At 40.8% G+C, this 13558-nt stretch overlaps 1 protein-coding gene across 13 annotated transcripts in view; it reads right to left on the minus strand.

The window, feature by feature from the left end:
- Positions 1-9811, minus strand: part of SNAP91 (synaptosome associated protein 91) — a 158703-nt gene extending 148892 nt beyond the window's left edge. For 3 of the 13 annotated variants that reach the window (XM_055113927.2, XM_057302559.2, XM_034962459.3), the window contains exons 1-2: positions 9684-9811; positions 8157-8316 (exon numbers count right to left, since the gene is read on the minus strand). In XM_055113927.2, coding sequence (XP_054969902.2) covers positions 8157-8286 — 130 coding nt within the window. In that variant the 5' untranslated portion in view covers positions 8287-8316; positions 9684-9811. Of the gene's footprint in view, positions 1-8156; positions 8317-8721; positions 9172-9202 lie in introns of those variants that run through there. The other 10 variants (XM_057302556.2, XM_034962455.4, XM_034962461.4 and 7 more) reach the window with 6 other exon arrangements.
- Between the last annotated feature and the right edge of the window lie 3747 nt (positions 9812-13558).

The following is a 13558-nucleotide window of genomic DNA, read 5'->3' on the forward strand; positions in this document are numbered from 1 at the left end:
GAAAATCTTATATATGATGAAGGAATGGTGAGCAAAGAAGTCAGTTACAAGGTAGGCACATCTAAGTAAACACTGCCTTCATCAAATAATAATGTACAGCTTTAGGGTTAAAACTACAGTGGAACTAAAAACACTGAACAACAACAGCACGTAAGACAGAAGTAGGTGATTGAAGTTAAAAGTTCCTAAATTTCTTTTCGTGGGAAGAAAAAAGAGATATTGATCAACTTCAGACTTTACATATGCATATTAAAATTTTAAGACTAATCACTAAAAGAACAGAAATAGTATATATGCCTTCCAAACTACAGAAAGAGAAAGTTGGAATTAAAGGAAAAACTGATACAATTAAAAGGAGGGGGCAAAAAGAAGCATGGAGAAGAAGGGCCAAATCACTGGCAATACATGTGGAATTGTTATACTGGTGGTAGCAGCAATAATAGTACTAGTAATGTTTAGTATTAGTAGTGGTATTAATAACTGATTGTTATTGCATATTTGTGTGTCAAGTTCTGAGCTGGGTATTTTACATGCATTATCTTATGCATTACTCACTAAAAGTGAAGTAGGTACTATAATTAATCTTCATTTTACAGATGAGACTTATTACTGATCTAAATCAAGCAGAAGACAACTAAAGAAAGAGATTTCAGATAGTTTTTTGTTTTGTTTTGCTTTGTTTTAGACAGGGTCTTGCTCTGTCACTCAGGCTGGAGTACAGTGGCATGATCATGGCTCACTGCAGGCTTGACATCCTCTGCAGCCTTCCAAGTAGCTGGGACCATGGGTACACATGATCATGCCTAATTTATTTTATTTTTTATAGAGATGGAGTCTCCCTATGTTGCCTAGGCTGGTCTCAAACTCCTGGGCTAAACTGATCCTCCTGCCTTGGCCTCCCAGAGTGTTGGTATTACAGGCAAGAGCCACTGCATCCAGCTCAGAGGGTGTTTAAATAATTATCACTCACTGGATTTGAGGGATGAGGGATAACTCTCAAGTTAGTGACTTGGGCAATTGAGTAGGCAATGCCTGGCATCTAATAGCAATTCTAAGATTTCATGCATGAATTATGCCATTCAAAGACACAGAATATTTAAAGAGGGGTACAGTTGTATCTGTTTTCTTTGAAATGGTGAGTAAATCACTGTTTCAAGCAGCTTGGTTGTGGGAAAAAAGAAAAAGCAAAGAATGACAGGTTGGTTGTTGAAAAGCTATTATCAAGATAATAGAGGCCAAAGAGACATGTGTGTGGTTTGTTTGTTTTAAATGGAGATACTTGAAAATACTTATGAGAGAGACAGAAGATGTTAAAGATAGAGATGACAGAGAGAATAACTCACGTAGAAAGGACAGTTGTAATTTAAAATAAAAAATGCTAAGCCTAGGAGAAAAATCAAATGGTGAGACCCAAAAGCAAAACTACACCAAGCAGGGAGAGACCTAGCTTCTCTCTCTCCTGAGTAGCCAGGAATGACACATCAAAAATTCTTTTTTTTTTTTTTTTTGAGACAAAGTCTCACTCTTGTCCCCCAAGGCTGGAGTACAATGGCGCGATCTCGGCTCACTGCAACCTCCGCCTCTCGGGTTCAAGCAATTCTCCTGCCTCAGCCTCCCGAGTAGCTGGGATTACAGGTGCCTGCCACCACACCTGGCTAACTTTTTTGTATTTTTAGTAGAGACGGGGTTCATCATGTTGGCCAGGCTGGTCTTGAACTCCTGACCTCAGGTGATCTGACCGCCTTGGCCTCCCAAAGTGCTGGGATTACAGGCGTGAGCCACAGCGCCTGGTGAAAATTCTTGAGAAAATGCTAGATCCTCCTTAGAAATGAATAATAAAGAAGGCTTCTGTACACAAGGAAGAGGAGGATCCTCACACATCTGGGACAAATGAAGAGATGGCAGAAAAACAGCTAGAAAGACTGTGGGCTTCAGGGTACAACTGTCTCTGGTTTGTGCTTTCACCCAATTGTTTCCAGGAAGAGTCGTAATTTCTTACAAGTCATTGTGCAATTGACACAGGGTATACCATTCAACCAATCTTCCCTTGGTGAGAAAGAAAAAAATAGGGTAACTCCCACATTACATAAATGCCTAAGAAAAAACACAGCCAACATTCCCCTTCATAAATAAACAATACATTTTTCTAAAAAGAGAAAACATTATAAAAGAAATGAAACTAAGGATACATGTTTTTAATGGCAAGGAATTTGATTTTTCAAATTATTTAAATGCACTATGATTATGTTTGAAGGTTCTCTTAGTAGATGCTGGCTCAGGAGTTGACTCACTTAAAATACAACTCTGTAAGGAAAGCACCCTCGGCCCCTAGGGAATAGGGTTATATGTCACTTCTGACCTTCTTTACCAAGATAAGCTCCAAAGAACACCCTATCCCAGCATCAGTCAATTGAAGGGAGGAGGTAAGGTATTTAAAGGATATTTATTTATGAAAAGCTAAAAGAGAGGTCCATGGCAACTAAGTACACAGATTAAATTACAAATAAATCTTTAGCCACCATTTATTAAACATTACAACTAATGTGGCAATATATCAAGAAATTTAGATTTTAATTTAAAATGCTACAAGCTAATATTGCAATTAGGATATGAATTTGCCTACTATCTATATAATTTTTAATATTTTTCAATATCAACATTTTAAATCACTAAAACAACTTTTTAAAAATCAAATTAATTGGAAACCATCATTCTCAGTAAACTATCGCAAGAACAAAAAACCAAACACCGCATATTCTCACTCATAGGTGGGAATTGAACAATGAGAGCACATGGACACAGGAAGGGGAATATCATACTCTGGGGACTGTGGTGGGGAGGGGGGAGGGGGGAGGGATAGCATTGGGAGATATACCTAATGCTAGATGACGAGTTAGTGGGTGCAGCGCACCAGCATGGCACATGTATACATATGTAACTAACCTGCACAATGTGCACATGTACCCTAAAACTTAAAGTATAATAAAAAAACAAACAAACAAACAAACAAAAAAATCAAATTGAGTTATCAATTTTATTCTAAGAAAGTATCTGCTAACCACACCAACTGCAAAAACTGAAAAAAAAAAATCTAAAGTGACCCAAATATATTTAACATTATACCATTAAAAAAAGATTCTTTTGAAAATGAGAAAGTAAAAAGATCTGGAAAAAAAACCCCTATTGTTCCACTAGCTGCTATAAATTCTGTTTAATTATTTTTGTGTCATTTTTAAAGCATGCTCCCTCCTATTACCTAAGACTCTTTGTCACTGTGCTTCCCCTGCTCCTGCCAACCCTGATCACATGGTCTCTTCTTTCCCCTCCTAGGACACTGAGCATCTTCGAGAATGTCACAGAATCACACACATTGGGCCCATTACACACGTATGGTATGAATTATAATCATATTAAATGCTTTTCAGAAGTGCATCTCCCCCATCTCTTCACCCTTGGGCTGGGTCTTCTGGTAAAATCAAGAGGAAGGAACAGATTATGTTCTGGTACAGTAAAGTGAGAGGGTGTGTTTTTTTTTTTTAAACTAATAGTTAAATGAAAACAAAAATCAAACTAAAATATATATACAGCAAGTTAGTACACTTCTCAAATTCAAAGTTACTCTAGTGTTTAGTAATCTTTTACACATTGTTCTACTTAATTTTATTCAGTAAACTTTGCTTACTTTTTGGATCTTTCAGCACTTATTGAAAGCCCTACTAAATTATCACAAATATAAATATATGGTGTCTACTGAATTAGTGTGCTAATAGAACTTCTATGAATTAAAACATATCTCATATTTACTAAGCACATTTATGCAAAGAAAACTCACTTTTAGGTTTAAATTTTCGTTCTATTTTTACTCACAAAATTTCTTACTTTTTTTGCAGATACTTTATGAATAAAATTAAAGCAGCAGGAATTTGGGTTGATGTGCCAGTATTTGTCTTGAATCAAAACTCAGTCCATGTCTCCTACTACCTTTACCAGATAGTCTTATAAGAAACATAATCTTTTTCTTTTTCATAATTTGGGAGGAACGGAATCATTAGTAAAATTCTAGTATCTCTCAAACATCAGATTCAGAACTCGAAGCACTTGCTTTTCATGTGGGATAAGCTCATTACTAAATAGCTTCAAGTGTTTAATACGGAAAAAATAGGATTACTGAAAACCAAATTGGCTTTTCATAAGGTTTGTTTTGATGTTAACAGTAATGTCTAGGTTTGAATTCTGATTATCATAAATAGGATACTTTAACAATGTAGCATATATAGAAATCACTCATAAGCACTATTAACTGAAATGAATCACATAGCAGGGCTGCAAAACTTTCCAGTTTACACCTGCAGATGTTACTTTGGACCAACTCTATTTTATTGTTCAAGCTTGACACAATACTGGGTAGGTACTGGGTGCCTATTACTACCTGATCTTTTTACTTTATTATTTGACTTGGGCTATCCTTTAGGGCATCACATACAAAGTAGAAAAAACAGACAACACTGAAGTGTCAAACAGTTGTAACTAAGAAGGTAAATACTCATTGAGTCCTGGATGTTTTATATGCTAGCAAATAGGTACAAAAAGTTACAAGGGAAAGGAGGCGAGGATGTACAGGTGGACCCAGAAAAGTTAATGTCAAACCAATATTGGTTAGGTATTTAATTTTCACATACAAAGGGCAACATCACTATAGTCGAGTATGGAAAGAAAGTTTTACATAATCCAAAAGTGCCATAAAATATATAATCCTTACTTAGATTATTAGGTGCTATCACTGAAAAAAGAAAAAAAATCTGGGAATAAATGTATATAGTTTCTTCATCTCGACCTTTTCACCAGATATAATTCTGCCCTCAGATGTTAACAAATCATTTCTTCAAGTGTATAAATCATATATCTTTAAGAATCATTTTATAAGTCACCATGACTAACAATAATAATTTTCTTGGCTTATCAACCTAAAGAGAAAAGAATTTATCATTTAAACCAGTACCTTAATATTAAATATATATTTCATAAGGATTTTGAGCCCAATTAATCCAATACCTTTAAAAAAAATGACAGGACCATAAATCTGTTTTTATAATCTTCCAATCTAAACTCCAAACTAAAAAGTTATACACAAATCAAACTAGTAATAAATTGAAATTGTTTTTGTTTCAAACCCCCAAACTCTACATTTTGTGCTCTTTTTCTCCCAACCAGTATTTAATATTTTCAAAACTAAAACACCAACTACTTGAGAATCTTCAATGCCTATAAAGAAACTTAATTATGTGTTTGCATGTTTTAATAACAATTCACTTTTATAACTGGTGTTTACTGAAAACCTGTGAATAAATTACTGAGGTAGTTTACTGTTTCTTTAAAGGAACTTCACAAAGAATTCTGAGCAAAGATGTCCTCTTAATAATGCATATAACATATACATTCAGGTTTTCCATATCATCTTTTCTAGTACATATTAGTAATGTGATACCTATGTCTCCAAATTCCATCCAAAAGTTGGTTTTAAGTAGAAGATGTTTTATTTTATGACTTATTAGAAAAGTAAAACATTAAAAAGAAAAACCACTAACCAATATTCCTCAGTGCTTGGTTTTTGGTCATTTTTTTATGCAACAGAATTAAAATATTTTCATTCAATTTTTTCATGACAGAATTAAAATTTTTTCATGCATATTATAAAGACTGCAATATGTACGCGGATTTTGATGCTCAATTCCACAGAAAGCTATGCAAGCAAGGTGGGTGTTTTAGAGATTAGACCATTTAGGTTAATATGGTTCATTTTCTCTCCTCTCTTAATAAAGTATATTACTAAACTACAGATGGCAGTTAAGTGCACTGGTTAAAAGCTATGAAAGTTTGGCCAGGGGAAGTAGCAGCTCACTCCTGTAATCCCAGCACTTTGGGAGGCCAAGGTGGGCAGATAACCTGAGGGAAGGAGTTCAAGACCAGCCTGGCCAACATGAAGAAACCCCATCTCTACTAAAAAAAATACACAAAAATGAGCCAGGCGTGGTGGTGCATTCCTGTAAGTCCCAGCTACTCAGGAGGCTGAGGCAGGAGAATCACTCGAACCTGGGAGGCTGCAGTGGGCCGACAATGCACCACTGCACTCCAGCCTGGGTGACAGAGTGAGACTCCATCTCACAAAGAGAAAAAAAAAAAAGCCATGAAAGTTAATTACCCTCCCTGAACCTATTAAGTGATGAAAGATTAATAATATAAAGTTCAGTTCGTGCTATATAGTAACTGCTCAATAAATGTTCAGCTCTTATGACCATTCATATTAATAATTCAACACCAGTTCCTATTTCAGCTGCTTTCTTTTATAACATGGAATCTTCCCCCTATTTTCCACATCTTAGAAATCATATTGGAAAACCTCCTACCTTCAAATTTTCAAAAGACTTTTCCACTAAAATACTAATGTGACTAAATATTTAGATCTGGAGAAGTCAGTCTTTATCTGAATGATGTTTTAATGAAATGTTCAAACCTGTGAATGTTCTCTGAAATATATCAGTATACTGATTTATCATTTTAATTATAGATCAGCATGTAGCAAATTCATAACCTATACCTTTCTTATTATGAGGATTTTCTAGACTGATATATACCTTTAAGACATGAATCATTCTTCCAGAGTTGGGGAAACTGATGGGAAAATGGCTAAATGATTCAGCATGCTGCAGCAAAGTGACCTGGTCACAAATTTACAATTTCTACTTCTCTTAGGTGCCCTGGCCCTGGTGGCCTCTTTCATCCTGTACTGCATATATAACATATAATGCTGTAATCAATAAATTTAGTTAAACATTCCCTTGGGAAAGGCATAATGGTACTTTCCCCTCCGATGAGCTTCTAGAAACAAAATTATTCAATTCTATGAGACAACAGGTTCACAAGGCTGGACAACTCTTACAATGTCCAGTTGTAAGCTTCATCAAGCTTCACTTATGCAAATAATAGGGCTAGAGTGAATTCTGACACTGGTGCCATTTTCTTAGCTGCACAAAGGAAATAGCAGGAAAAAGACCCAAGACCAAAAAAACCCAGAAGATGGGCAAAGGAAGCCAGCTGAGGAAATGGCTGTGGCCATACCTATGTCTCTCATGCCAACATTTACCTTTACCAAAAACATCACAATAGAACAGAAGATCCTAAGCAGGTCAAGAGAACTAAATAGCAACTGCTGAACATACACTCATATAGCCTGACTTATGAGAAGCCTCACCACCCAAAGCAGGTGAAAGCCTTTTTCTTTTCTAAGTGCCTCTGTTTATCCTTTGGTGACAAAAGATTTACTGTTAATTAAGGTATTTCAGAAATATATAGATTCCAGAGTAGAATAAAGCCTTTTCCATCAAATAACCAGTTACAAAAACAATATTAAGAATTAAATGGTTTCATCTAAAATTGCACCATCTCAGATGCTGGGGAAGTACATCCATTTTGTGACCATAGCATAGTCATCTCACCCAGCATTTTCTGAGAATGGGACAAAGTGTGCCAGGATGTGTAAAATGAAATTGCCATAGCTATGAAGTCCAATTTCCTCATTCAGTACCTTGAATTTATTTCAGTTTGGTATGGTAACATATCACGCACACACACACACACACACACACACACCCATACTCACAAAAACAATCCTCAGGAGCAACACTTAAAAAGATTATACTACCTTAGAACTATCTGAAATGTATTTAGGAAAGAACTAGGGTGACAAGTTTGACCTTCCATAAATTCATCTTTTTTTTTTTTTGACTGTGCAACCTCTAATTTCCTCTAATTTGGAGAAGGGAGGGTGGGTGGAGAAAGAAAAAAAGGTGAAAAACATCTAATTCAGAGTGTACAATCTCTCTCTTGTGTGTGTGTGTATATATGTGTGTGTGTGTGTGTGTATTTTTCCCCCTCCACCAAGACCTTGGAGGTCAATAAGAGGAAAAAATGGCTCACAAGACAAGGTTTCATGGCTAACCCAAGGGAACACCTTCACAGCTGAAGAATTTCAGCTCAGGGGCAACCTGGCTGGGAGTATAAGAGGCCGCAGCATTATCGACCAAGAGCGCAGGCCGCACCACCAGCATCCCAGGCGCCTCTGCCGTGCGCATGTCCCTCTTATATAAAGAGATGCTTACAGTCCAGGTGCTTTTTCTTGGGGCCCATCACTTCATGAGTAGTGGCTTTGCAGACCGCTCTTGCTACAGCAGAGCCTGTCACGCTGTACTGAGCGGCGGCGATCCGATCCGTGAGCGTTTGGCCCGACATCTTCTCTGGTCGCGTCTACCGCCTCCTCTTCTGCAGGAAACAAGGGGAGACGGTCCGGCTTTAATCCGCAGACCCTACCCTCCAAGCACCCAGGCCTTGCCTCCTCCAGCCGCGCGGCGGCTCTCTCCTCCTCCATCCCCACCCTGGCACCACCTCTCGGAGCCAGCAACGCGCCAAGCCCCGCTCCTGCGATGCGGTCCAGGGAGTCTTGGCCGTGAGTTGGGCCGTCACGGAACCCCAGCGTAGGCTCCAGTCGCAGCATCGTGACACCGTCCCCATTCTCCGCCGGCCCCCACATAGGGCCAGACTCACCCCCTGGGGACCCCCCTGTCAATCAGCACTTTCTCCGCAACCTGACCCGCGGGTGCTGGACTAGCCACAACGTGCGTCGGGGTTATTCCCTGGGCGCCGCACCCACCGGTGCCCATCTCCCACCTCAGCAGACTTTCCTCCTAGCAGCCCGCAGGCTTCGGGGAAGCATCGGATACCCAAGCCCTGGCTGCCTCCCTCCTCCTCCTCGCGCTGCTGCAGCAAAGGGCTCGTCCTCCCTCAGTCGCGAAGGAGATTATCTTAGCGTTGCGCCATGTTATGCCCTCGCCTCCCCTTCCTTCCTCGCCGCCGGCTCCAAAGCCTCGCCGAGGCCCATCGCCCGGGCCCCTTCCCCCCGGTTCCAAATCCCTGCCGCAGGGGCCGCCCGGGAGCTCTGCGGAGGCGCCGGAGTCTTGGGGCGCCTCACCCTTCCTGGCTTTGGAGCGGAGCCGGGCTGACAGCGAAGCCCAGTCCCCCGCCCGCCCTGGAGCGCTCCGCGGAGCTGTCACTCGGCCTCTGCCCTTCTCCGCACCCTGGGATTATCCTCTGCGGATCCCCGCGCGACCCTGGCGCGGGGAGGGGGCCGAGTACGGCCGCGGGTACTCACCCCGCCCCTGAGCGGCGCCGCCCGCCGCAGGATGAGCGGAGCCCGAGCCGCTGAGGGAAGCCGCGCCGGTGGATGTGTGCGACCGCGCGCAGCCCCGGTGCCCCCGGGCGCAAAGTCTCCAGCCCTGGCCGGGCCCCGCTCCTCAGCTCCGCGGTCCCGGCGCCCACCGCCCCTGGCCCCTGGCCCCAGAAGCCAGTACCCGCCCGCCTTCGCCTCTTCTGCCAGCGCCGCCGCGTCTCTCTAGCGCTCCGAGCTGCGTCCCCATCCCCGCCCCCACCTCAGCTGTGGCTCCTCCGACGAGTCAGGTGACGGCGGCGGACAAACCCGGACGAGCCCTCGGCGGAGCGCCTCGCGGCCCCCTCCCGGCTACTCACACACACCGCCCCCCGGGGCCGGGAGCTTAAAGGCGAGGGGGCGCCTCGCGCAAGCATCCCCGGCAAGCGGGCGGGGAGAAGAAGGAGGCGGGGAGGCCGACACCCACCCAGCCAGCGGCTCTCCGCTGGGCGCCGGGCCGCCCCTCCGCTGCTGGCGCCGCACCCGGCACGCACTGGGCTCGCGCACCACGCACACCTGCCCGCCGACTGCGGGGGGAGCCCTGGGCGGTGGGGGCGTTGGCCAAGACGGGCGAGTGGGCTTCTCGGGTTCTACTCTGTGAAGGCCAAGGCAAGGGCGTCGTCGCGCGCTGCCTGGCGGAGCCCAGCCCCTTCCCCACACTGTCGCTGACACGCCCGCCTGTCAAAGGCTCCGAGGCCCAGATGAGCAGGGCGATTTTAAATGTCAGATCCTGCCGGCCATCCGCGACCGTCACCTGTGCGTCTTCAGCTCCTCAGGCTCCTCCGCTTGTCTCAGTTACAACTGGGAGCCCGGGTGGGCAGGTAATTCTAGCCACTTTAGTCTTAAACGGATACTGAGGTCTGCTGAAGGGAGAATAATTAACACAGCCATTAATCGAGTCCCAGATTACCTTCGACAGTAATCATTTGCGTGCATAAAGAAAACCCTTTGTACCCTTAAGAAGTAATTTCTGCCAATTAAATATAGTGTTGGAACGTCCGTCAATTGTATGTCAAGTGTATATTCGAATAGTAAGCAGGAATTTCTAAACAGGGATGTGGAGTTGGTTAATAGCTTCACGTGTTGACATTTTCAAAGGTTGTTATTTATGTTCACCTTTTTTTTTAATTCTCACAGTAGCATTAAGATCAAAACTATATTTGTGAGCTTTCCTGACATTTTTTCTCCTTGCTTCGGGTGGCTTCTGCTCGGCCTTGAAGCCATATATTGATACCTATCGATCTCAACGTTTTGTTATATATTCCTCTCTTTCACCTGGTACAGTGTTCAGTATGCAGTCATGATTTCCTAACTACTGAGACTGATTCTAGGACTAATTGGAAGCTTAATGACTAAAGAGAGACAGCTTAAGAGCACTATTGTCTCAAGTACTAGTCTTACCATATTTACAAGGGAAATAAAAACGCAATTCTATTAAAAAAAAAACTTGTACTCCAGTTTTATAGCAGCTTAATATAATGGCCCCAAACTGGAGGAAAGCCAAATGTTATTCTACTAGTAAATGAATAAACAAAATATGGTATATCCACATAATGGAATACTACTTAGCAATAACAAGAAACAAACTAATACCATTCATGAATCTCAAATTCATTAGACGAAGGGAAAGAAGCTCTATCAAAAATTCTACTTATTATTTTGATTTCATTTATGTAACATTCTGGAAAAGTCAAAACTATAGAAATAGAAAACACATCAGGTGCCGAGTCAGGTGATGGTGGCATTGGGGGAGGGGACTGCAAAGGGGCAGAAGGAAACTTTTTGGAGAGATGGAAATGTTTTATATCGTGACGGTGATGATGATTATACAGCTGCATGTATTTCTCAAAACTCATCATTTTGTACACTTAAAATTGGTGAATTTTGTTGTTTGTGAATTATACCTCAATATAATCTGATAGAGTTGGGAGTGGCAATATTAATATCAAAGTAGGTTTTACAATAAGGAATATTAATAGCAATAAACAGGCACATTTCCTAATGAAAAATTCGTTAAGAGCATGGAACAATTCTACGTGTTTGTATATCTAAGAACAGAGCTTCAAAATAGGACGAAGCAAAACCTAATAGCATTAAAAGGAGAAACAGGCAAATCCACAATTATACTTGAGGATTTCAGCACTTTTCTCTATGTAATAAATAGGACAAGTAGACAGGAAACCTGTAAGGGTGTAGATGACTTGAAATAGCCCTGTAGGCCGGACGCGGTTGGCTCATGCTTGTAATCCCCAGCACTTTGGGAGGCCGAGCCGGGCAGATCATGAGGTTAGGAGATCAAGACCATCCTGGCTAACACGGTGAAACCCCGTCTCTACTAAAAATACAAAAAAAAAAAAAAATTAGCTGGGCGTGGTGGTGGGTGCCTGTAGCCCCAGCTACTCAGGAGGCTGAGGCAGGAGAATGGCGTGAACCCGGGAGGCGGAGCTTGCAGTGAGCAGACATTGCGCCACTGCACTTCAGCCGGGGTGACAGAGCGAGACTCTGTCTCACAAAAAAAAAAAAAAAAAAAAAAAAAAAGAAATAGTCCTGCAGACCAACTTGACCTAATTGACATTTATAAAATAGTCCACCCAACAGTAGTGGAATACTTTCTTAAAGTGTGCATGGAATATTCACCAAGATTGACCATACTGACTGATCCTAAGCCATGAAGCTAGTCTCAATAAATTTAAAAGGATTATAATCATACACATTATGTTCTCTTACCACAGTGGAATTTAACTAAAAATCGGTGACAGATAGATATATGGAAATCTCTAAATATTTGGTAATTAAACAACACATTCCAAATAACCCATAGGTCTAATTTTCTCATAAGAAAATTGGAAATTTATTTGAACTAAATAATAATGAAAATCCAACATATCAAAATTTGTGGGTTGCAGGCAAAGTGGTGATTAGAGGCAAATTTATAGCATTAAAATGCTTAGGAATGAAGAAAGATCTAAAAATATTTATTTAAGTTTGAACCTTAAGACACTAGAAAAAGAATAAATTGAATTCACCATGAGCAGAAAGAAGGAAGTAACAAAGAGTACAAATCAATGAAAGAGAAAATGACAAATAATAGATAAAATCAATTAAACCAAAAGCCATTTTTTGGAAAAGATCACAAAATGGATAACCCCACTAGCCAGATTGAGCAAGGAAAAAATAAGATGGCAAAAATTTCCAATTTTAGGAGTGAAAGGAGAAATCAATTCTATGGACATTAAAAAATAAGAGAATGTTATAAACAACATTGTGCAATAAGTTGGACAATTTACATAAAATGAGGAAGTAGTATAAAATAATGGTTCTCCAACAGTCCAATAATGATGTAATGTCACATATGTTGCTATTAGTTAAGAGGTTTTGAGCAAATAACATGTTTCCAATAATAATTAAAATAATACAATCTGTGAATGATTTATTTTTCAAAATAGATTGGAATGGGTTCAAAGTCAATCCTATAATAGTGTGCAGTTACATACAATACACTGGGAAGTATTTGAAGCCAGAGCTTATTCTTGGTATGCTACCCATGTCTCTGGTACTATACATGGGAGAATATCCCACACATAAACATCCTGACATAGTGTTAGCAGAATGTTTGAAAATCCCTCAACTATAGAAGTATCATATTCTTATAATAAATAATCAATAAATAATGTCAAGGATGGAACCAATATATGAAATGTGGGTTGTTTTGGAAGATCTTAATGAGCGTTGAAAATAGTAGCATATTTTCAGTGGCAAGGATTTGGCGATGCTGGCTTCTTACAGCCAGGAAAATCTAGAGTTACATCCATGAATGTTATATACTAAAGTGAAAGAAAGAAAATAGACTAAAAGAAAGAAATATATTGAGATAAAAAATTACTTGTTGACATGTTCTCTTTGAAGGCACAGGAACGTAATAAATGATATTCAATAAATCTTAGGCAAGAATAAGAATTGACATTTAATATTTTACAAGTTGAAATATCTTTGATCTCAGTGGTCAGAAAATAGGGTAATTATAATAAACACCCCAAACTGCTTTTTAAAAATACATATTGAGGCTGGTGCGGTGGCTCATTCCTGTAATCCCAGCACTTTAAGAGGCGGAGGCCAGCAGATCACTTGAGGTCAGGAGTTTGAGACCAGGATGGCCAACATGGTGAAACCCCGCCTCTACTAAAAATACACAAAATTAGCCGGGCATGGTGGTGTGTGCCTGTAGTCCCAGCTACTGGGGAAGCTGAGTCCCAAGAATCGCTTCAAGAAGTTGCAGTGAGCTGAGATCATGCCACTGCACAC

This window comes from Pan paniscus, chromosome 5, assembly GCF_029289425.2.
Source record: "Pan paniscus chromosome 5, NHGRI_mPanPan1-v2.0_pri, whole genome shotgun sequence".
NCBI classification, from domain to species: Eukaryota; Metazoa; Chordata; class Mammalia; order Primates; family Hominidae; genus Pan; species Pan paniscus.